The sequence below is a fragment of the Malaclemys terrapin genome, chromosome 1, assembly GCF_027887155.1.
Source record: "Malaclemys terrapin pileata isolate rMalTer1 chromosome 1, rMalTer1.hap1, whole genome shotgun sequence".
Classification (NCBI taxonomy): Eukaryota; Metazoa; Chordata; order Testudines; family Emydidae; genus Malaclemys; species Malaclemys terrapin.
The window spans coordinates 284551662-284576091 of NC_071505.1; the positions used below are offsets into that span (position 1 = coordinate 284551662).

General features: G+C 41.0%; 1 protein-coding gene across 2 annotated transcripts in view; it reads right to left on the reverse strand.

The window, feature by feature from the left end:
- Positions 1–9721: 9721 nt before the first annotated feature.
- TDRD3 (tudor domain containing 3) overlaps positions 9722–24430 on the reverse strand; it is a 273694-nt gene continuing 258985 nt past the window's right edge. For both annotated transcript variants that reach the window (XM_054013628.1, XM_054013637.1), the window contains 2 exons: positions 18052–18186; positions 9722–9962 (listed from right to left, as the gene is read on the reverse strand). In XM_054013628.1, the coding sequence (XP_053869603.1) occupies positions 18067–18186 (120 nt within the window). In that variant the 3' untranslated portion in view covers positions 9722–9962; positions 18052–18066. The remainder of the gene's footprint in view (positions 9963–18051; positions 18187–24430) is intronic.

Genomic DNA, 24430 nt, shown 5'->3' on the forward strand with positions numbered 1-24430 from the left:
AGTGTCACCATACCGGCAGGCGCTCACTATAAAAGGCAAAATGTGATCTTGTACCTAAAGCACATGTGCTGTCCGCTGTGAATTGCTTGATTCACCGTGAAAGAGTCTCCCTTTTTTTCTTAGAAAAGTATCATCTTAAATTTTACTCTCCCTTTTTATCCCCCCACAGGTGCAATGTTTTTATGCTCCCCCTATCATCTCCGTCCCTGAGGTTATCGCAGATTAGAAGGCGAAAAAAATACACTCGCGATGACATGTTTTCTGAGCTCATGCAGTCCTCCTGCACTGATAGGGCACAGCTTAATGTATGGAGGCATTCAGTGGCAGAGGCCAGGAAAGCATTAAGTGAGCACGATGAGCAGAGGCAGGAAGCAATGCTGAGGCTTATGGGGGGAGCAAACGGACATGATGAGGCATCTGGTGGAGCTGCAGGAAAGCCAATGACATACAATTAAAGCATCCTTAGGAAAACAGTTATTCCCTCTGAAGAGCACAGATCCCCCCTGCATCCACTGTATAACCACCTGCCCTCCTCCCCACGTTCCATATCCTCCTCATCCAGATGCCCAAGAACGTGGGTGCGGGAGGCTCCAGGTACCCAGTCCTAGGATATTAGAGAGACAAGGGGGTGAGGTAATATATTGGACCAACTTCTGTTGATGAGAGAGACAAGCTTTCAAGCTACACAGCGCTCTTCTTCAGGTCAAAGTCATGTTTAGTCTCTTAGAAGTGTGTTATTTGTAACCATTTCTGTTTCCATTATCCTCACTTTGTGTCACTTAAATCTCTCTTTGGTAATAAACTTCCCTGTGTTCTCATAAATAGATCTCAGTGCTCAGTGTAGTAAGTGAAGTGTGAATTCTTAGTTGAATCAAACAGACTGGTGAGAACTCTCTTTTTGGCGATAGCAAATTTGGTCATTTCTGTGAGGATCTAGTGATAGGGGCTGGATACTCCAGGGGAATACTTTCCCAGGGGGCTTGGGAATTGGGGTGCACAAAGTGTTATCTGCAAAGCAAAGTGAGGGCTGGCAGAGTGATGAGAAGTTTGTCAACATGGCTAACACAGAGGGATGACAGCTGTCATGCAGTTAGCAGCAAATATCTCTCTTGATAAGGTAGGGGGGTTACACCCTGACCTGCAGATTTGGGTGCATCGAAAAAGCATCACACCTGGATTTGCTGAATTGTCTAGTGAGGAACCTTGAATCTTTGGATCTTATCCAGCTCTCACTGAGTCAATAACAGTATTTTATGGGGGTTGGATCAGGCCCTTTGACATGGAGTTATTAAACTGGGATTCTATGTGGAAGGAGGGAGAGAGGTAGGAGTTGAGCTGAGGAGTGGGAGAAAGCCAACAATAAACCTGGCATAACAAATATTGCACTGAATCACATGGATTCCCCTTATCTGAAAGCACACCCCAATCCAATACATCAGACTCCAGTCTGCATTAAAAGACCTATCTAAGGAATGAAACGGTATAAAACAAAAAGTTTCCGGAATTAGAAATAACACTCTCAGGTTCATTGGGTTAACACTCTAGAGGGCTGTATAGATACTGGTGAATATGGGTTCAGCTAGTGGAATAAAAACAACATCGTGCGCTTGTGAGCTGAAACATTCCTTAGCTCTTTACTGAAAAAAAATATTTAAAAATATAAAAACCTTTCTTACCACCTACCTTGTGAAAAGCTGGTGCAAATCTCACCATTTGTGTAAGCGTGGCTTATTCGAGTGAGTGAATATCCTTGCCTTTTCTAGGGCTAGATCCTGGCTATATTATAATTTAGATAAGGCATTACATTCCTGACGAATGTTTACAGAATATGAAGCATGATCTCTGTTTAAGACCAGCTTCCATCTTGAGCCATCCTTTTCCAATTTATTGATCTATGAGACAAGGATTCTAAGAATACAAACAAACTATTGTATCACAGAGAAAAGAACCTGTTTCTCACAGCTGGTGGACTGGGGAAACAACCAAAGAAGGGGAGGAGATATCACCTCCTTTGACTGGAGTAATAATTACCTTTTCTTGGTATCAGTAGAATATATTTACAATATGGTAGCACCAATTGAGATTGAGGCCCCATGGTGTGAGGCTTTGTATAAACAGAGACAATCCCTGCCCTGGAGGACTTACTTTTGTGACTAAATATGTAGTCTAAGGGTCCAATTGTAACTTTGGCCGCTTCTGTATATCTAGAGAACAGGTATGGCTACGTGTTTTTCTCTGCCTGTGCTTGTGAAGTTACAAATTATTAGTGCATGCAAACTTTGTCATAATATTCATGCATTTTACCCTTAAAGATCATTCTAACTTCAGGAAGCGCAGACTACAGCTGCTTGCTTACTTGGAGCAATTTCATGCATGGGGGTTATTTAATCAGCGTTCCATAGACTCCATTGGCTTGCAGATTGTTTCAGTAAATGCCAGGTGTCTGCATAATCTATAAACTCTTACATGATTCAGGGGCTCTCTCTCTCAGGGACCAATCCTCTGGTAACGCTCTAATCCAGGGATTGGCAACCTTTGGCCCGTGGCCTGCCAGGGTAAGCACCCTGGTGGGCTGGGCTGGTTTGTTTACCTGCTGCGTTCGCAGGTTTGGCCGATCGCGGCTCCCACTGGCTGCCGTTCGCTGTCCCAGGCCAATGGGGGCTGCGGGAAGTAGCGTGGGGCAAGGGATGTCCTGGCCGCTGCTTCCCGTTAAGATCAATGGAAGTATTTGATGGGCCCTAAAATTAGAGCTGGTTAAAAATTTTCCAATGGATGATTCCTCTACTAGAAAATGCCAGTTTTTCCTAATGGGAATGTCAATTTCAGCAAAATTTCATTTAGAAAAAAATAAAACAAAGCATTTTGATAAGATCAAAATGGAATGTTTCATTTTGAAATATTAGGGCTGTCAAGCTATTAAAAACTTAATTGTGATTAATCACACTGTTAAAGAATAGAATACCATTTATTTAAATATTTTTGGATATTTTGTACATTTTCAAATAATTGATTCAACTACAACACAGAATACAAAGTGTATAGTGCTCACTTTATATTATTTTTATTATAAGTATTTGCACTGTAAAAAACAAAAGAAATTTTATTTTTCAGTTCACCTAATACAATTACTGTAGTGCAATATCTTTATCATGAAAGTTAAACTTACAAATGTACAATTACATTAAAAAAACCTGCATTCAAAAATAAAACAATGTAAAACTTTAGATTCTACAAGTCCACTCAGTCCTACTTCTTGTTCAGCCAATTGCTAAGACAAAGTTGGTTTACATTTGCAGGAGTTAATGCTGCCCGCTTCTTGTTTAAAATGCAACCTGAAAGAAGAACAGGCATTAACATATTACTATTGTAGCTGGCATCACAAGGTATTTACGTGCCAGTTGCACTAAAGATTCATATATCCTTTCATTCTTCAACCACGATTCCAGAGGACATACATTCATGCCGATGATGGGTTTTGCTTGATAACAATCCAAAGCAGTGAAGCCCAATGCACGTTTACTTCCATTATCTGAGTTAGATGTCACCAAAAGGTTGATTTTCTTTTTTGGTGGTTCAGGTTCTGTAGTTTCCGCATCGGCGAGTTGCTCTTTTGACTCTTCTGAAAGCATGTTCCATACCGCCTCCCTCTCAGATTTGGGAAGGCACTTCAGATTCTTAAATCTTGAGTCAAGTGCTGTAGCTATCTTTAGAAATCTAACATATTTGTGTTTTGTCAAATCTGCAGTAAAAGTTTTTTTAAAATGAACACGTGCTGGGTCATCATCCGAGACTGCTAGGACATGAAATATACGGCATAATGAAGGTAAAAGAGAGCAGGAGACATGCAATTCTCCCCCAAGGAGTTCAGTCACAAATTTAATTAACACTTTTTTTTTTTTAAACGAGCATCATCAGCATGGAAGCATGTCCTCTGGAATAGTGGCCAAATCATGAAGGGGCATATGAATGTTTAGCATCTCTGGCATCTAAATATCTTGCAATGTCAGCCACAAAAGTCCCATGTGAACGCCTGTTCTAACTTTCAGGTGACATTGTAAATAATAATGGAGCAACATTATCTTCTGTAAATGTAAACAAACCTGTTTGAGCGATTGGCTGAACAATAAATAGGACTGAATGGACTTGCAGGCTCTAAAGTTTTACGTTATTTTGTTTTTGAGTGCAGTTATATAACAAAAAAACTACATTTGTAAGTTGCACTTTCACAATAAAGAGACTGCACTACAGCACTTGTATGACGTGATTGAAAAATACTATTTCTTTTGTTTATGATTTTTACAGTGCAAATATTTGTAATAAAAATAATAATACAAAGTGAGCACTGTACACTTTGTAGTATGTGTTGGAACTGAAATAAATATATTTGAAAATGTAGGAAAACATTAAAAATAAACAATAAAATACCAATTGAAATTTATTAAATAGCAGTGTGATTAAAAGTGCGATTAATGATTCATTTTTGAATTAATCACGAGTTAACTGCGATTAATTGACAGCCCTACAAAATATATTTCATTTCATTTTATTTTTGTTTCAAGCATTATATATGTATTGTTGTTATAAAATAAAGTCAAAATTATAACAAAACATTTTGATTTTATCAATACAAATGTTTTGATTGACTTTTGGGGGGGGGGAATTTTGGTTCTTGGGAATTGACTTTTTATTCCAATTCAGTGTCTGAATGTCACTCAGAGCAGAGAAACCAGCTCTGCCTAGAAGTACATGTCAAAAGACCAACAGCCTTAGAATCAGGAATTTACTTCCCTTGTTAGCCCAGCCAAACTAAAGTTTGTTAACTCCTAAGGCATACTTGAAAGCCTGCCTCACTAAGGCTTTTTCTGAAAGAGAAGGCTTACTGAAGAGTTTTTGTTTCGTTTTTCTCTTACATGGGTTTTCTTTTATATTTTTATAGACAAATATTTAGATTGATATTAATATGTTTGAGTTTATGTTGTTCATGTGCATAGAGGTGTTTTGTTTTTGATAGATGCATTATGTAAATCAAGGAAATAAGATATAAGGAGACCCATATTATCATCATCTTTTTTCCATATGTTGGATCAATGATCAAGGGTTACTTGCCATAACAATATTTCATTTAAAAACTAAAAAGCCCTTCCCCTGAGAAACATTCTCTATTTAATCGAATCAATCATATTCAAGCATCTAAAGAATCAGAGCAATGCAGCAACTTTTAAGAGAGTTAACTCAAACACAGGAAAGATAACTACTTCAGTATAGGACAGGGACTATAAAGATATGAGAAATAAGTTCCCTTCTTACACTATGAGAATCCCATGGTGGCCAGTTACACAAGCTTTCTAGTGTATCACCAAGCAACGTATGTAGCCAGAGGGAGAAATGGGACATGGATGTTGACCTCAGTGTTTCATAAATAAAAATAGTTATGTACAAATTTCATTTGTAAATGGACTGGTCCATTTACATTTGATAATTTCAGAATCACATGAGTGTGCCATAGAGGAAAGGCACACCATATTTTGTACAGATTCTTTGAATTTTCATGGATAATTTAAATTGACTTTGTATTGTTTTGCATTTCACTAAATCAGACTGCTCTTTTCCTGGATTTTATGGATTTAGTTCAAGGAAGCAAGAGATTTCAGAGTAATATAAAAAATGATTTCAATTTCACTGACTGCTTTGGTACATCGATTGTAGGGCTCTGTCCTTAATAATACTTGTCCAAGCTCACAGTCTACTATCATTGGAAAGACAAAACTACTTTTAAAGTAGTACTATAACCTGTATAGCTTTGTGAAGTTGAATAGCTGCTGTAAGTGGTCTCATTGATAATGCTGGAAGGGAAACATCAAACAGCAATCAGTATATTAGACCTATAATTTAGGTATTTGGTCATTTTAGTTGCAGGTACAATTTAGTTGCACTGATCAGATTGATTGAAGGTCTCTGGGTAAGGAGTTAGAAAGTAAACCAGGAAACTTCATAAAACTAGATAGTTATGTGTTAATTAACAGTGAATAGCTTCTACATTGTACTGCTCATTTGTGGATAATAATTTTACATTTTTGTTTTAATTTTACTTCTGAATTTTATAACAATTCTCAGGCCATTGTTTAGGATCTATTAGGATGGCAAAACTTTCTGTTCCTTATTTAGCTGACTAGAAAAAAAAAACCCACTTATTCTAAGATAGTGATTTCATTTATATATAATTACAGGTAAGGCCATGATCCTGCCAAAATGTATGCAAGTGCTAATTTTAAAGTTTGACTGCAGTATGAGTACTCACATACTTAAGAGTGAAACATGTGCATAAGTGCTTGCATATTTGAGACCACAGTATGTGCCTTAGATATTATACAAATGTATTTAACTACATCAGTATAAATCCTTTTTGTTGTAGTAGTTCTGGTGTTCCTGGTATAATTTGTATTAGCACTTTGTAGAGAGAAATCCAACTTCCACCCAGGAATTGATACTTTCATACATGTTATTAACACTTCCTATGATGGGGTTTACAAACCCCATACTAAGGCTGAGGTGGGGGAAGGGCTAGGCCCAGAATGCCATGTACCTCAGGCACTGTCGAGCATGCTCCTGGGGAGAAGACCAATATAAAGGGAGCTTCCGCAGCCCCAGTTAAGAGAAGTAAGAGAGGCCATTTCCAGGAGGAGCACCACTCTGCAGCAGCAGCAGAAGCTTCTACTGATGGGATGTGGCTGAGAGTCTCATCCTTCTCCACCCCGGCCAAGAACCATGGGCAAGGGGCACAAGAGGGCCACAGGCATTGGCCCTAGGCTGCAGGGATTTTGAAGTAAAGACTAAGTAAACGACAGCCACATGCCAAACTGAGACACAAGGTCTGGTAGGAAGTGGCCCAGGGAAAGGTGAGCAAAGGGCTGGCCATACCTAGGCCATCTCACGCCACTGACCTTTCAAGGCCCTGGATAGGGACCAGGTGGAGAGGGAGAGTCCAGGTCCCCCTACCCACTCCAGAGCTACAATTCCTGGCCCCAAGGAGGACAGACCTAGGGGTTACCAGCCAAGAAGCAAATCCAGCTGGGTCAGTCCATCCAGAGGACCGGAACACCCTGAACTGATAAAAAGACTGGAATCATAGGCCCAGACCACAAGGCCTACTGACCGACTAAATCACCCTGCTACACTTACCTGGATGAAACTCACCTTTGTGCAGCGGACTATCACAATCATAGAATCATAGGACTGGAAGGGACCTTGAGAGGAAACAGAGCAGGACCTAGAAACTGGGGGGACCCCCCCACAGATTTCAAAAGGGCCACTGGACTGGTTGTGGGCTCCAATGATTCCCCAGTCACATAGAATCATAGGACTGGAAGGGACGTTGATAGGTCTTATAGTCCAGTCCCCTGCACTCAAGGCAGGATTAAATATTATCTAGACCATCCCTGAGAGGTGTTTGTCTAACCTGCTCTTAAAAATCTCCAATGACGGAGTTTCCACAACCTCCCTAGGCAATTTATTCAAGTGCTTAACCACCCTGATAGTTAGGAAGTTTTACCTAATAACCAACCGAATCCGCCTTTGCTGCAATTTAAGCCCATTGCTTCTTGTCCTATCCTCAGAGGTTAAGAACAATTTTTCTCCCTCCTCCTTGTAACAATGTTTTATGTACTTGAAAACTGTTATGTCCCCTCTCAGTCTTCTCTTCCCCAGACTAAAGAAATCCATTTTTTTCCATCTTCTCTCATAGGGTCATGTTTTCTAAACCTCTAATCATTTTTCTTGCTCTTCTCTGGACTTTCTCCAATTTCTCCACATTTTTCCTGAAATGTGGCACCCAGAACTGGACACAATCAGTTGAGGCCTAATCAGCATTGAATAGAGGGAAATAATTAATTATTGTGTCTTGCTTACAACACTCCTGCTAATACATCCCAGAATGTTTGCTTTTTTTTTCCCAACAGTGTTACACCATTGACTTATATTTAGCTCGTGATCCACTATGACCCCCAGATCCCTTTCCGCAGTACTCCTTCTTATGCAGTCATTTCCCATTTTCTATGTGTGCAACTGATTGTTCCTTCCTAAATGGAGTACTTTGCATTTGTCCTTATTGAATTTCATCCTATTTACTTCAGACTATTTCTCCAGTTTGTCCAAATCATTTTGAAGTTTAATCTTATCCTCCAAAGCACTTGCAACCTTTCCCAGCTTCATATTGTCTGCAAACTTTATAAGTGTACTCTGTATGCCATTATCTAAATCACTGATGATGATATAGAACAGATTCAGACCTAGAACTGATCTCTGCAGGACCCCAGTTGACATGCCCTTCCAACTTGACTGGGAACCACTGATGACTATTTTCTGGGAACAGTTTTCCAACCAGTTCTGCACCCACCTTATGGTAACTTCATCTAGGTTTTATTTCCCTAGTTTGCTTATGAGAAGGTCATGAGAGACAGTATCAAAAGCCTCATTAAAGGCAGAATATACCACATTTAATGTTTCCCCACTTATCCACAAGGCTTGTTACTCTGTCAAAGAAAGCTATTAGGTTGGCTTGACACAATTTGTTCTTAACAAATCCATGCTGTTACTTATCACCTTATTATCTTCTAGGTGTTTTCAAATTGATTGCTTAATTATTTGCTCCATTATCTTTCCGGGTACAGAAGTTAAGATGACTGGTCTGTAATTCCCCAGGTTGTCCTTATTTCCCTTTTTATAGATTGGCACTATATTTGCCCTTCTCCAGGCCTCTGGAATCTCTCCCGTCTTCTATGACTTTTAGAAGATAATCGCTAATGGCTCAGATATCTCCTCAATCAACTCCTTGAGTATTCTAGGATGTATTTCATCAGACCCTGGTGACTTGAAGACATCTACCTTGTCTAAGTAATTTTTAACTTGTTCTTGCCCTTGTACACCACTTCAGCCATCAAAACAAGGCTTACATGGGACATGGGTGGAGCATAGCTCTTGTACTGCCTCTCTGCACAGGGATAAAATTTCACCCGTTCTGCAATAAGGATTAAAGTGAATGTAGCCCTCCCCACATGGGGCCCCTTTGTCAAGCTTCAAAGAAGATTAATTAAAACGTTTCCAATAGTAACTGAAGCAATAAAAGCAAAATGTGAAACTATAAGAAAAAGTGAGAATTTAATATTCAACAGTTCAAGTGTACTTTGTGTTCTCCTGTGCCTTTGAGTCTGTCCTTGGTGCTGTACGCCTAGTTAAAAGTACCTTGATGCAAAGGCATACCTTGCTGTGCCACGTTCAATATCTGTTTCCACAGCAAAGTACAATCAATTTTTTTAAAAGGAAATGTTTGGCTAAAATTATTTAGGATATTACTGTTGAAATACTGACCAATTATCCTTCATTAGCCTTTTAAGCACATTTTGTGACCAGCATAGCATGCAAAGTCATAACTTTGGCCTTAGGTAATTTTGGAAAAGAAACATACCAAGCTGTGTGGGAGTCAGTCCATGATTCCACTCCACAATAATTACTGGAGATGTTCTAACAAGTTTTAGAATGGTTATTCTAGAAAAATAAAATAATATTAAGGGCCCAATCCTGCTTCCATTTAATGTAGTAGGAGTTTTGCTATTTTCTTTAATGGAAGCAGGACTGGATGCAAAGTCTACTCCAAATGAATAAAAAGGATCATACTGAAATTTAAGTAATATCCAAGGATAAGTAAAATATAAGGCAAAGAACAGAATAGTGCACCATGGGTTTATTGATGGGAGCAATAACAATTTGCTTTTTTCATATGTAAAAAGTATTTTGCTTCATACAACTAAGAACTTTAAAAAAATCTTGGGTGCTGGTCAGCTCTGGATTCCTCCTGATCACACCAGCCATCTTTCTTGTATCCTGTTCCTCAGGAAAAGCCAGCAGTTCTTCTAGAAGTCTCGAGCACTGGGAGGCTGTTGATGACTTTTTTCCCCCCAAGAAATTTGCTAAATGAAAAAATAAGATACATAAGCTACAAAGCTCTCTGTTTTCTGTACAATTTCTATTTTTCATCCAAAAGAGTACATATCTATTCTATTGTACTTAGAGAAATAAGCCTTTAGAAGAGTAAACTGGAAGGTTATACTCCAATGCAATAGACATGACTGCTACTATACTACCAAAAAACAAAACAAAACAAAACAACCTCCCCCCCCCCAACCCAAAATGTAATGCACAGAGAGCAGCATAGTGATCTACCTGAAAAAGATTCTAAGAGGGCCTGTCTGATGGATGTCTTTGCCATGTTTGAAAACCCATCTACTGCAATGTAAACCTGATCTTTTTTTCACCTGCCTACACCTCAGACAGGCCAATTTCCTCTATAGATTCTGTTGGACTCATCACAAACTCCACAAAGCAAACCTAGTAAACTCAGTTAAATAGAGAGAACTTTGATATACACTTCAGTATCCAAACGGATTAGTGAACACAAAGTTCTAAAATTAAGCACAAATGCTCACTACTGAGATGGTTAAAAGTCTAACCCATTTCTGGAAAAGTAAACAGTTTATATTTAGTCATAGTTACGGAGATTTTACATTATAATAGGCAAGGAGAGCAAAATTTTTTGATCTAGTGCAACCAAGATTCATATTAGTCAGCGGGCAAATAATATAGTTTCATAATGAGTTGTAATGACAATGAATATTGGATATGCATAACCCCACTACATTTTATATTTGAACTGCATAAATACAAGTACATTAAGACTGAACTGCATTGGGACTGATAACATTAGCCAAGGTGTAACAGTCTAAGCTGCCATTGGCCATTTATTACATTTGGCCAATAACCCCAAGTTTTGGGCAAGAAATAGCTACTGGATGCATCTTTTTGAGCAAATTTTGAAATAAACAGCTTCTGTGCAGAATTGGAGGAGAGGAAATATCTGATTTCTTCAGCTACGGAATAATGTTTTAAATTGTGAGGAAGAAGTATAGTGATATTTAAAACATATTATTAGGACTGTCTCTTAAAAGATGACAAAACTTGCTGAGAAACTATTCAGCAACACGAGACACCTTTTTTAAAAAAAATGCTCCATTTTCTTTTAAAATAAATTATATACCAATTTTCTCTGGAGAATTTAATTACTAACTATAGATAGAGCGTGTTTAAGTTTGTTTTGTTGTGCAGATATTTTTCCACTGAAATATAGCCACTTAATTTAGAGAGATCCTGAAAAAAAACCATATTTGACACTTTAGAAAACTGTTAGGAAGATCGTATTTGCCACCCAGGATCAGACCAGCAGGTCCAGCTAATCCTGTATCTTGTCTCTGTCACTGGCCTGTACTTGAAGCTTCAAAGGAAGGTGTAAGGAGCCCTGTAGTAAACAATTACAGAATAATCTACTCATTGGGGAAGTTTCTTCCCAACTCCCATCAGTTAGTGGTTTGCTTATGTTGTGAAATAGAGGGTTACTATCGCCTCCCAGCCTGTATTTTCACCTATTATGCAACTGAGGATGTTCCCATTAGCCATATAAATGCCTAATCCTTTTTTGAATCCTATTAAACTATAGGGATTAGATCTTGGCCCCACTGAAGTCAACGGGAAACTCCAGGATTTATCTCGCAGCAAAGATTCTTTTTAGTAGATTAAAATTTGTTGACTTTCATTTTAATTAAATATCCTTTTGTTCTTGCAATATGAGGAAGGGTAAGAAGGAGCAACCAAATATAACTCTCTCAAGTCCCTTCTTTTTCATCTCATTAAACAATCCCAAAGATTTTCAATCATTCTCTTATGGAAGACTGTCCATGCCTGTAACCATTATCCTCACCCATCTGTGGACTTCTATTACTCTTTCTATATCTCTTATGAAGTAAGAGTGATCACAGCTGAACATGGTATTCCAAGACAGATTGTACCATCAATACAGTATTTTCATTATCATTTCCTATTTTGTTAGCTTTATCGACAGCCACTGAACTTTGAACAGGGTTTTTATTAAGTTTTGCACAACACTCAAGTCTTTTTTTTCCTCAGCAGCTACAGTTAACTTAGAATCCAGGTTTGTCTATACCCCACGAGGTTCGGAAATACATAAAGGTTTGTTTGCATTTTTAATTATCTGTGAAATTTCTGTTGTCGGTGACTCACTCACCTTTTCTCAGCAAATTTCTCAGTAAATATATTGGGCTATCAAAATAGAGAATACTAAACAGGGTGTCAATAATTAGCTCAATTATCACCTAGACACAAGCCAGGAATAAATTTTGTATGCCCAGTTGCCAAAACTAAAGGAATAATCCCCAAGAAAGCAGGATATTTTAGCATCAGAAAATAAAAGTATTTGTCCTTTTGCCTCAGAAACACAAATTAAATTTTACAAATTACAAATTAATGGAGATAGCCTATCTCCTAGAACTGGAAGGGACCTTGAAAGATCATTGAGTCCAGCCCCGTCTTCACTAGCAGAACCAAGTACTGTTTTGCCCCAGATCCCTAAGTGGCCCCCTCAAGGATTGAACTCACAACCCTAGGTTTAGCAGACCAATGCTCAAACCACTGAGCTATCCCTCCCCCCTAGGGATGTTCATTGCAGACTATGGGTGGAACATCCCCACTGCAAAACCCTATCCATGCCAAACCCATGTGGCTGTATCCACATGGTGCTGTATCAGCCTGTGCCCTGGGCTGGATTTCTAGCAGGATGTCCCACGCAGTGCATTCAATTTTGCCACTCTATAAACTCACGCACAATTTATTATGGGAGAACTAGTCTCAGCACTGAGATTCTACCTGCTCAATTCCCTCTGCTGCCAGCTTCTCAGAGTTATCATCATAGAACTGTTGATTCTGCGTACATTCCCTGAATTATGGGTCTTACTGATATCACACACACAGCTTTACCAGAAGCCTGGTGTCAGATTCTGACCAACTGGCAGCATGGAGGAAAGATTTCTTGGATGGCATCTCTGTTCATATGGTGTGGAAATGCAGCAGAAATGGAGCAGGCAAACATGGGTGCAGAAGTGCAGAGCAGAAGAAAGGAGCTGTTAGACAAGTAGAACAGCCCAGATGGAACTGGGTGATTTGATTGGAGGACTAACAGTGCGCAGGTTTGATTATCCTGCATTCTCACTGCAAAGTAGGCAGATTTGCCAGGCTGAAGTGAAACCCAAGGTAAAGCCATGCCTGCTAATCTGTTTTAAAGCACCCTCAAAACTGGGTTAGAGGCTTTTCTGTGTGGACAGAAGAAGGTTTGGGTCAATACCCAGGTTATAGATAGGGCTCTACCAAATTCACCATCCATTTTGGTCAATTTCACAGTCATAGGATTTTAAAAATCTTAAATTTCATGATTTTTGCTATTTAAATCTGAAATTTCATAGTGTTGTAATTGTAGGGGTCCTGACCCAAAAAGGAGGTTGGGGGGGGGGGGAGAAAGGGGAGTGCTGCACGGTTATTATAGGAGGGGTTATGGTACTACTACCCTTACTTGTGCAAATTTTCCTGCTGCGGCGCTGCCTTCAGAGCTGGGCAGCTGGAGAATGGTGGCTGCTGGCCAGGAGCCCAGCTCTGAAGGCAGAGCCAGAGCCAGCACCAGTGCAGAAGTAAGGATGGCATGATATGGTATTGCCACCCTTACTTCTGCACTGCTGCCTGCAGGGCTGGGCCCTCAGTCAGCAGCCACCACTCTCTGCCTGCCCAGCTCTGAAGGCAGCGCAGAAGTAAGGGTGGCAATACTGCAACCCTCCTAAAATAGCCTTGTGACCCACCTGCAACTCCTTTTTTGGTCAGGACCCACAATTTGAGAAATGCTGATCTCCCCTATGAAATCTGTATCATAAAAGCACACAAAAGGGTAAAAGCACACAGTAGACCAGATTTCCTCGGGGGAGACCAGATTTCATAGTCCGTGACGCATTTTTCATGGCCGTGAATTTGGTAGGTCCCTAGTTATAGTCTAGATTAACTGCAGTTAAAACATACTCTAGAACAGGGATTGGCAACCTTTGGCCCGCGGCCTACCAGGCCAGTTTGTTTACCTGCCGTGTCCGCAGGTTCGGCCGATCGCGGCTCCCACTGGCCACAGTTCACTGCTCCAGGCCAATGGGGGCTGCAGGAAGTGGTGTGGGCCGAGGGATGTGCTGGCCGTCGCTTCCCTCAGCCCCCATTGGCCTGGGACGGTGAACCGCAGCCCGTGGGAGCTGCGATCGGCCGAACCTGCGGACACGGCAGGTAAACAAACCGGCCCAGCCCGCTAGGGTGCTTACCTTGGCAAGCCATATGCCAAAGGTTGCCCATCCCTGCAAAGGAATTTAGAGCAATATACTCCAAACCATGTGAAAGAGGAAGAGGACAGCAGAAGCCAACCACAAATTTAAGTACTGCTTAATAAAAACAAACATACAAGAAAACAAGAGGCAAGTGAAAAAGATTCACTGGTTAATGCTCACCAAACACGATGCGATTTAAGACATCTCACTTCACTCATTACCGACCTTTGATCAACACTTAAAGATTGAAGGATTTATTAGATCCTTAAGTAAGAAAAAAGCTAAAGCTAACAAGCGGGGCACGCTTGATAACTCAGCTGTTAATAGCCACTGCATTGTTGTTTTAATTTAGTAACATCATACGTTTTGGGGGGCCTAGAGATTGTAGGGTTTGCCTTTTAAATTTGTTAGCATAGATGCCAGTTACATTTTCTGAGGATGAATCATCTCAATTTTAAAATAATTATACACTATTAATAAATTAATAAACTATAGCTGCAAAGAGATCTTCGCTAAAGATTCAGACCACAATGAAGATTTTTATGTGCTATTTTTTGTGCTGAAGTCAGGTATCCTTTCACCTGACAATTCCACGATAGGCTCACTGAGGCCTAGATTCTAATGCAAGAGTTGTAGAGACTTTTTGTTGGGCTCAGCGAGTCGATTAAAAGGGGAAATTACTTGGCTGTGTACATTGCTCATAAAGTGGCTGGAGTGCAGGAGTCTTGGACACAGGAAGACAACACTGATTTCAGTAGAAATTTCACCTATGTATCTGAAAGGAGACTTTGGGTAACTGGAAATGGAACAGAAGTAATAGGCATCTGAATAGGAACAGGAGCAGTCACCTGGCAATGAATTCCACAGACTGACTGTATCTTGTGTGAAAAAGTATTTCCTTATGTTTGTTTTAAACCTGCTGCCTACTAATTTTATTGGGTGACCTCTTGGTCATGTGTTATGTGAGGGGGTAAATAACACTTCCTTATTCACTTTCTTTATACCATTCATGTCATATGCCCCCTCAGTTGTTGCTTTTCTCAGATGAATAGTCCCAGTCTTTTTTCTCTCTCCTCAGATGGAAGCTGTTCCATACCCCTAATTATTTCTGTTGCCCTTCTCAGTACTTTTTCAAATTGTAATATATCTTTTTTGAGATGGGACGACCAGAACTGGACACAGTATATAAGGTGGTGACATAGGATGTACTTAGATAGTGGCATTATGGTATGTTCTGTCTTATCTATCCTTTCCTAATGGTTCCTAACATACTGTTAGCTTTTTTGACTGCTGCTACACACTGAGTGGCTGTTTTCAGAGATCTATCTACAATGACTCCAAGGTCTCTTTCTTGAGTAGTAATAGCTAATTTGGATCATATGGCGCCACTTCCCCTCCAGTGTGAACTACGCTGGTATTCCTATATATTTTGTACTCTGGTATTACTGTGACCAATACCATGATTCCACCAAGTTTCTGCAATGCCCATTATATCAATGTCCTAGTTCAATACCAGGCACTCAAGTTCACCCATCTCAGACTTCTTGCATTTATATTCAAGAACATAAGAAATCTCTCAATATTTAGCTGTCCGCCTTCATGTGATGTAATTGAATGGGACACTTTTGTTTGTCTGTTTCTCTTCAATTCCTACATGTACTTTATTAACTTCTCTCCTCTCCTCTTTACTAGGATATAGAGTATCCCCATTAATAAATCCTCCCCTAAGGGATGTGTCTGTTCGAACTATGTGCTCCTTCAGACCTGTCAGCTTTCTCCCTGCCCTTAGTTTAAAAACTCCTGTATGGCCTTTTTAATTTTGCATGTCAACGGTCTAGCTCCATTTTGGTTTAGGTGGAACTCATACTTCCTGTATAGATTCCTCTTTCCCAAATTGTTCCCCAGCTTGTAATAAACCTAAATCCCTTCTCCAAACTCCATTATCCTATCCACTCATTGAGACTCTGAAGTTCTGCCTGTCTAACTGGCCATGTGTGGGACTGGAAGCATTTCACAGAATACTACCATGGAGGTCCAGGACTTTAATCTTTCTTAGAAGCCTAAATTTGGCCTCCAGGACTTCTCTTCTACCTTTCCCTATGTCACTGGTACTTACATGTGCCACAACCATAAGCTCCTTCCGAACATTCCACATAAGTCTATCTAGATATCTTGAGAGCTCAGCAACGTTTGCACTCATCAGGAAATTCACCATGCGATTCTCCCAGTCATCACAAACCCAACTATTTGTATTTCTAATAACTGAATCCCCATTACTATTATCTGCCTTTTCCTAATAACTGGGATTCCCACCTAGGAGGGGCATCCTCAGTGAGAAAGGATACCATGACATCATCTGGAAGTAAGGTCCCAACTATGAGATTGTTTCCCTCTGCTCCAGCTTGATGTTCTCCTTCCCCAAGATTTTCATCCTTCTCAACAGCACAGAGGCTGTCAGACTGGGCAAGGGACTGCTCTACTGTGTCCCAGAACATTGTGTCTATGTACCTCTGACTCTCTTATCTCCTCCAGTTCAGTCACTCTGGTCTCAAGAGTCTGCACTTAGTCTCTGAGGGCCATGATCTCCTTGCACCGAATGCATACACAGTGGCGGATTAGCCATTGGGCCAATGGGGTCCGTGCCCAGGAGCCTGGGCCAATTAGGGTGCCTCTGCGTCCCGACCCGCTCTGCCCACCCAGCACGCCTGCTGGGGAGCAGGATCAGGGCGCAGCGACTTGCCCTACTCTGCCTGCCTGGGGCTCCTGCTAGGGAGCAGGGGAAACTCCTATGCCCCGACCCCATTTCCCCAGCAGGAGCGCCAGAGAGAGGGGAGGACTGCAGGCTGGAAGGGGCGGGGAGGGGCCCGCACTTGCTCTGGCCCAGAGCCTCATAAACCCATAATCCACCTCTGTGCACACATATGCCACCTGCCCACAAGGCAGGCAAACATACATGCTGCATTCAGTGCAATAAACTGGACAGCCCCCACTCTGCTGTCAATATTCAGGTATACCTCAGAAAAACATTCAGTGACAAAAACGCCAAATATATTTTTCATCTATCTATGTTCTGTCTACAGAATTGTACCCTATGTATGCACAATTTACAACCAAAAAGATACTGAGTCTTTATAGTCAAGGGGAAAAAGAACTAAATCAAAGCAAAATAGTATAAAATTTGTTGTGTAAAAGCTTTTTCTTCTGTCTGATTGCAAAGGGTTGATTCTGAAAAAACAGACATGAATAGTAAATCTTTATTTTAAAGATTACATATTAGGTTGTTTTATTATCAACTTGATAAAATATTTTAAAAGGAAAATATGAAACTTTTTAATTTAGTATAATTGTTAAAACAAGTATTTTACAACGACACTAAAAGACTCTAGTACATACATAAAGCTGTAATAACAGTCATTTCTAGGTGTGGATTTTTGGCTTATGCCGCATAATACTTCTGAAAAATGCCATTATTACAATATAAAGCAGGCCATGTCATGTGTTCTTGCTTACTTATTTTAATAAGACTTTTTATAAGAAACACCCATTTTTTCCCCTAGGAACTTTACATTGTAAATTTGGTCCTAGTATCTTGTAATAGAAATTACTATAATTTATTGTACTTTTTCAACCTGCTCAACACTCAACAAAGCTTCAGAAAATAATCCCACAAAGTTATTTTTCTTTTTAATTATGGTAACTTTGAACAGCTCATATTATAACAATAAGGTACATTTCCTTTGCCACAATGGATGCACTTTTGTTGAAACTGAAATCCACAAATAAAATGTCACTACTACATATTTACCTTTTATTTTTCCTATTAGTTTCTAGCCCTTGGGGGTTGATAAAACTGTTGGGTTGGTCGTGTGGACCGTCTTGGCTGACCATCACCTCCTCTGCGGAACTCTAGAGTTTGCTCATAAGTATCTTCCTCCTCCTCCTGCAGGTAAACAGCATTGTTTTAAATGTAGAGAGTAAATGAATGCATTATATACGAATAGAAACTGCTGCGTCTATGCTGATAATCACTCAGGAAACTACCATGACATGTAAACTGCCATAATGGATCACTCTTTCAAATGTTTTCAAAACTAGGAAATCAAATAGCAAAAAATTGAAAAGTTTCAAAACTAGATCTCAGAAACAGCAGGAAAAGGTTTTAAGAGACTTGCAGCAGAGACATACATGTATAAAAGTACAAATTCTTTTCCAAAAGTCATACAAGCAACATAATCAAGAAGCAAGATAATTTTGCCAAAACCAGTGAAAGCTGGAGAAACTGGCCCTTGAGAGATTAGAAACATGGGGAGAATATAACAAAGAGAAATTCAACATGGAAAAATGCCAGTGAAGAAATCTGGGGAGAAATGTCCAGAAATACAGATCTGAAACAAGAGGTATAAATCCATAAAGGAGCAAAGCTGAAGAGGCCAACAAGCAACAGTGAACAGCAAATTAGATATGAATTTGCGATGTGCAGTGGTAATAAAAATAGCCTCTGTATATTCAGAGGTACCAAGTAATGGCATAGAGAAGTAATTACACACCTAGAATATTGCATTCTGTCCTGGTCACCTCAAAACAAGAAAGATATTGACAAATTACAGCGAGTTCACAGAAAAGCAACAAAAATAATTAGGGGGCTGCAGAGATTGATTTATGAAAGAAGATTTAAAAGAGCTAAATATATAGCTTCTCTAAGAAATATTTTAAGGTGCAAAATGTTAGCTGTCTACAAAACTTAAAGGGTGTATACATTAAGAATGGGGAAGAATTATTTTGAGTGATACAAGAGGATATAAAAAATGGTTACTGTGGAAGCAGAGAAAGAACTGTCAAGCATTGCATCCCCTTCCTGTCAGTTCTTTCTCTGCTTCCACATTACCTACGTTTTTGTGACGGTTGTCCTTCGAGATGTGTTGCTCATGTCCATTCCATTCTAGGTGTGTGCACGCCCACATACCCAGTTGTCAGAGATTTTTGCCTTAGTGGTATCTGTAGGGTGGGCTGTCGCGCCCTCTTGAGTGCCACACTCATGCGTGGTATATTAGGCGCTGCTGACCCTACAGCCTCTCAGTTCCTTCTTGTCAGCAGGTAATGGAATAGGCATGAGCAACACATCTTGAAGAACAACAATTACTAAAAGGTAAGTAACCATTTTATCTTCTTCGAGTGCTTACTCATGTCAGTTCCATTCCAAGTGACTCACAAGCAGTATCCTCGGAGATGGGCTCAGAGTTCAAAGTATAGCGGCTTGCAGTACTGCTCTACTGAAACCAGCATCATCCTGGGCCTGCTGGGTAAGTGCATAATGGGAGGTGAACATGTGGACAGACAACCAGGTGGCCGCCCTACAGATATCCTGGATAGGCACTTGGGGTGTAGCCTGAAGATATTATGTTGAGCGCCCAATAGTCCAAGGTCAATCATGACCAGGCCGACAGGAAGGGGAGCATGTGGTTGAGGAAAGAGCAGGGGGGTGGATCCTGGGAAGTGACTGGGGTGCCGTCCTAGGGCGCATCCTCAAAACACCTGCTTCGGCTTCCTTGGCCTATGGAAGAACAAGGCTGGAAGGAGGAACGGGAAGACAAAGGGTGATGCCATTTAAATTCTTTGTGTCTATCCACCTTTCTGTAGGAGCTGGACAGGGGGGACACCTTGGGACCTCGATGGAGGCGGAGGCGGCAGCGGATAGAACGGCTTTCTAGCCTGCTGGGGGGTATGAAGACCCAAGGAATGGAGGGTGGCACAGGAGTCTTTCAGGTTGTGAAGCGGAGCGTTGGTCAGCTGCCCAAAGAGCCCTGCTCCCTCAAATGGAAGAGTAGTCTGCATCTCCTGGGACAGCCCAGAGGACTGTAACCAGGAGCTGCACCTCATGATCACCGTGAAGGGGACTACCCTGGCCGCCAAGTCCATAAGGTCCCAGACCAAATGGAGAATGCTTCTTGCCCCTGCTTTGCCGCTGTCCACCAACACAGCAAACTCCTGGGCTCAGGCTTGTGGGAGGCCCTCCTTGAACTTGCTGATGGAGTCCCACAGGTTGAAGTTGTACCTGCCTAGCAGGGCCTGATGGTTAGACACCTGAAATTGCAGGCTGGCTGTTGAATAAATTTTCCTGACAAACAAGTCCAGCCTGTTGGCATTTATTTTTTGGTGTGCCACTCACCTGGCCCTTTCATCGATGGCGGAAATGATCGGGGATCCCGCTGGAGGGTGGGTGACAGGTACTCAAATCCCTTTGCAGGGACATAATACTTCTTTTCCACCTTCTTGGAGGTAGGCAAAATGGAAGAAGGGGGTCTGCTACAAAGACTTGGTAATTTTAAGGTGAATGGGCAACGCGACCCAGGCCGGAATGGAGGGGGGTATAACATTAAAGAGGTGGTCAGACTCCTCCGTTACCTCCTCCGCCTCTAAGTTAAGGTTGGCAGCCACCTTTTTGAGCAGGCCCTGGTGCTCCTTGAAGTCGTCGGGGGGGGGGGGGGGGCACCATGCTCTGACTTGGGTGCTGGCTATGTCAGGGGTAGCTTGTCCGATGCAGCCTGGGAGGAACGGTGGGAGTACGGGACCGGCATAATACGTACACCCCACCAGTGCCAGTACTGCAACTGAGCAGGCCATTGCCCCTGTCTCCATGCTGCCACCACCGCAGGAGCCGTGCCGATCTCACAGGCCGGTGGCGACTCACCTTTTGTAGGCGAGGGGCTGAGCTCCCCTTCAGGCTTGGACCACGGCCCTTCTGGTGACTGCTGACTGACCCTTATCGGTGACTGGTAAGGAGAGGGTGAGGACTGGTGCCTGTCCAAAGAGTGGTACCAGGGAGCCGGAAACCAGTTCCGTGACCGGGAACAATCCTGAACTGGGGGGGCTCCACACCTGGAAGACCACCTAGGCGATGATCTGCATTGTGGAGAACTCTGGTGGGAGGCCCGACAGTACCATGAATACGGGGATCGGCATCACAACTCAGGTGTCCCATGCTTTGCAAGTGGAGACCTTGACATCAGGGCCCTGTGTTTTCTAATCGGGGACTGGCTGCAGTGCCGGGGTCTGAGGCTGTGGTGATGGGGACTGATGCTGCGGTCCAGGGATCGGGGATGCTCCACTGCTTTAGGGGGTGGTCCCATAACTAGTTTTCCCATTAATACCGGGGCCTTGGCTGGGTCCGTCACCTGGCTTGGCGTTTGCAGTGCTGGTCGGCCTACTTTCTCTTTGGCCGCCAGGCCCGCTTCAGGCAAAGATAACCTAAGATCTAACTAAGTACATATCAATTAACAACAAAGGAGACAGAACAATGGACTGAAAGAACTGCTAACGCTCTTGCGATGAAAGCCAAGGCACTCTGACCAACTGTCATGGGTGGTAAGAAGGAACTGAGAGGGCGTAGGGTCAGCAACGCCTATTATACAAATGCATTAGTGCGGTACTCAAGAGCGCATTACAGCCAACCCTACGGCAAAAATCTCCAATGACTGTGCACATGGGCACGCACACACCTAGAATGGAATCAACATGAGCAAGCACTCAAAGAATTAAGAGAAATGCCATGACAAAGGGAACATTTAGGTGTAATATCAGGAGAAAAAATCCTGACTATGAGACCATGGTGAATAATGAAGATGACCGATCACTGATTCAGAGTGATCTGAATTGCTTGGTAAACTGGGTGCAAGAAAACAATATGTGCTTTAATACAGCTAAATGTATACATTTAGGAACAAAGAATGTAAAGCCACACTTGCAAAGAGGAATCCCCTGCTCAAACACAGCACATTCAGTTCAAGCAAACAGTTATTTTTGTACTATGGAGTTTTTCAGACAAACAGGATACTGGGATTGTGAAAAGTTGAAAAGGGGGACATTATTGGTTGATCCCAGCCCTTAATCCTATGTTACCCATCACTGAACACAAACTAGAGGAGACTATTAGCTTTTTGCCCTATAAAGTTACGAACTAAAGGAATACAGGGAAATGTTAGCTCAAGAGGCGGAATAGTTGTATTAAGAAAGCCACTTGGGAAAACAGAGTCCTGCATAGTGAGTAGATCACTTTTGGTTCTCTCTTGCTGGCTGTTTTCCTCATAACGAATAGGAATATAAACCAATACCAAAAAAGAGGACAAGTGAGAACTAGGATAGAAAGACTAAGAGGAAGAAAAAGCATCTTTAATTCTGTCAAATACTATAACTAAGGAGGCAGAAGTATTGGTTTCTTAAAAGTTGAGTAAGAAGCCAAAAGTCTTTAGAACCGAAATATCATGCTTTTCCTCTCCTATAATGCAGTGTGCAGTTAACAAAGAGTTAAATGGAAATTAATCTGTAATCTGTTTTCTAATCAGACAATGATTTAGAGGTTATTTTAGAAATGCATATTATTTTCAAATATTTTTCCTTTTTTAGCTGTCCAGCTGCTTAAATGAAGGTCCCCTTTGTATAAACAAGGTTCTTGGACACAGCTCAGTATCCTAGGGCACAAATGGATTTGATTGCCCTATGAAGGGAGAGGCAGTCTATACAAGAGAAGAAAACAGAATTTCCTGTACAGACATAGAAGGGACATGTAGGTTTTTTTTTTTTTTTTACATTTTATGGATTCACCATATCCAAAAGCAAAGAACAAATGGGTTCTGGCATAAAAGCTCATTCAAATCAATACACAGAATATTGCACCTAATACTATAACATTCTTCATAATATGAAATAACATCAGCAACATCAATTTCACACAAACTCATAATGAGAAAAGAAGTAAAGAGAATGTGAAGAAGAAGGGAAAAGAAGGGTGATTATTTTAATCTGTCTTGCATACAAAGTATTTCAAAATGTTTTGCAATGACATATTAGTGATGTATAACTTTTCACATTAATTATAGTAAGAGCAGAAGGACAAATGTAGAAACATGGCGTAGCAGGCAAAAGGGTGGTTATTTTTATCATTTGAACACCTGCTCCTATTTAATCTCAAGGATAAACAAATTACTTGAAGTAACAAAAACATTGTCTTGACTAAAAGACAGTTTAAACCCATAAGGAGTGAAAGCTAGCATTATAGCACAACCTTTTGTGCCTTAGTCAAAAATTTTCAGAGACTGTAGGTTGGAAACTGTGGATTTGGATATCTCGCCTTCTGTTATCTGTAAAGGTTTTAGTCTTTCTTTAAAGTTGTATCTATTTTTCAATAGTTCATCTCTGAAAGTGTCCGGCAATTGTTTAGCCCTCAAATAATCCCTTGCAACAGAACAAATACGGTTGATAGCTCTCAGTACGAGACGGAGCTGGAATATTAGTTTCACTTGCACAGAAGTTGATCAGTGTTTATGAAGGTACAGCTGTAGTTTTATGTTCTCAATTCTGTGATGTAATCGTGTTTTGAAATATTTTAGTTCATTAACAGATGCTTTATATTGGTCTTGTGGTTAAGTCTGAGAATCGGGAGTCAGAAGATTGGGGTTCTATTCCTGGTTCTGACACCAACTTCCTTTTTGACTTCTGACCAGTCACTTAAATCTCTTTGTGCCTCAATTTCCCTATTAGCAAAATGGGGATAAAATACTTGCCTACTTCACAGGGGTGTTGCAACTCTCAGTTAACTTTAATTAGAAAAAAAATGACTATGGATGGAAGATGCTATAGAAAAGCAAAGTATTATCTCTGAAGTACCTTCCTTTAGGTCTCTCTCATTCATTCTAAGGAAAATGCAATAAAGAATAGGCTAGATCATGGCTTTTCAGACACTGCAGAATTGGGGTCGGAGAAGAGGAAGCTCTTAGAATCATCCCGGAGCAGAATACCTCCTGGAGCATAAGGTCAGCATGTACTGAGGCATCAGACTGTAGAAGGCACTTGACCCACCTGGGGCCAACTCTGAAGTAGTTTAAGGACTATTGCCCTGCCCCTGCCCTAGAACTACTGGCACCATTATACCCTCTTGTTCCTTGCAGTTCCTGAGTTTAAAAAATGTGACTGTGCCTACTCACAAGCCCTTGTACAATCTATGTTGCATCTCCTTCCTCTACCCTCTAAAAAGTTTCTGTATTAAAACACAGTTCAAATAAATATGACCCCTGAACAATACACTACTCTAAATCCTAGTGACGGACTAATATAATTAATACCAAGAGTTTCTTTTCATGCCAAGATTCTCTGACTGATTGCACCCTTTCTTTCTTTCTTTCTTTCTTTCT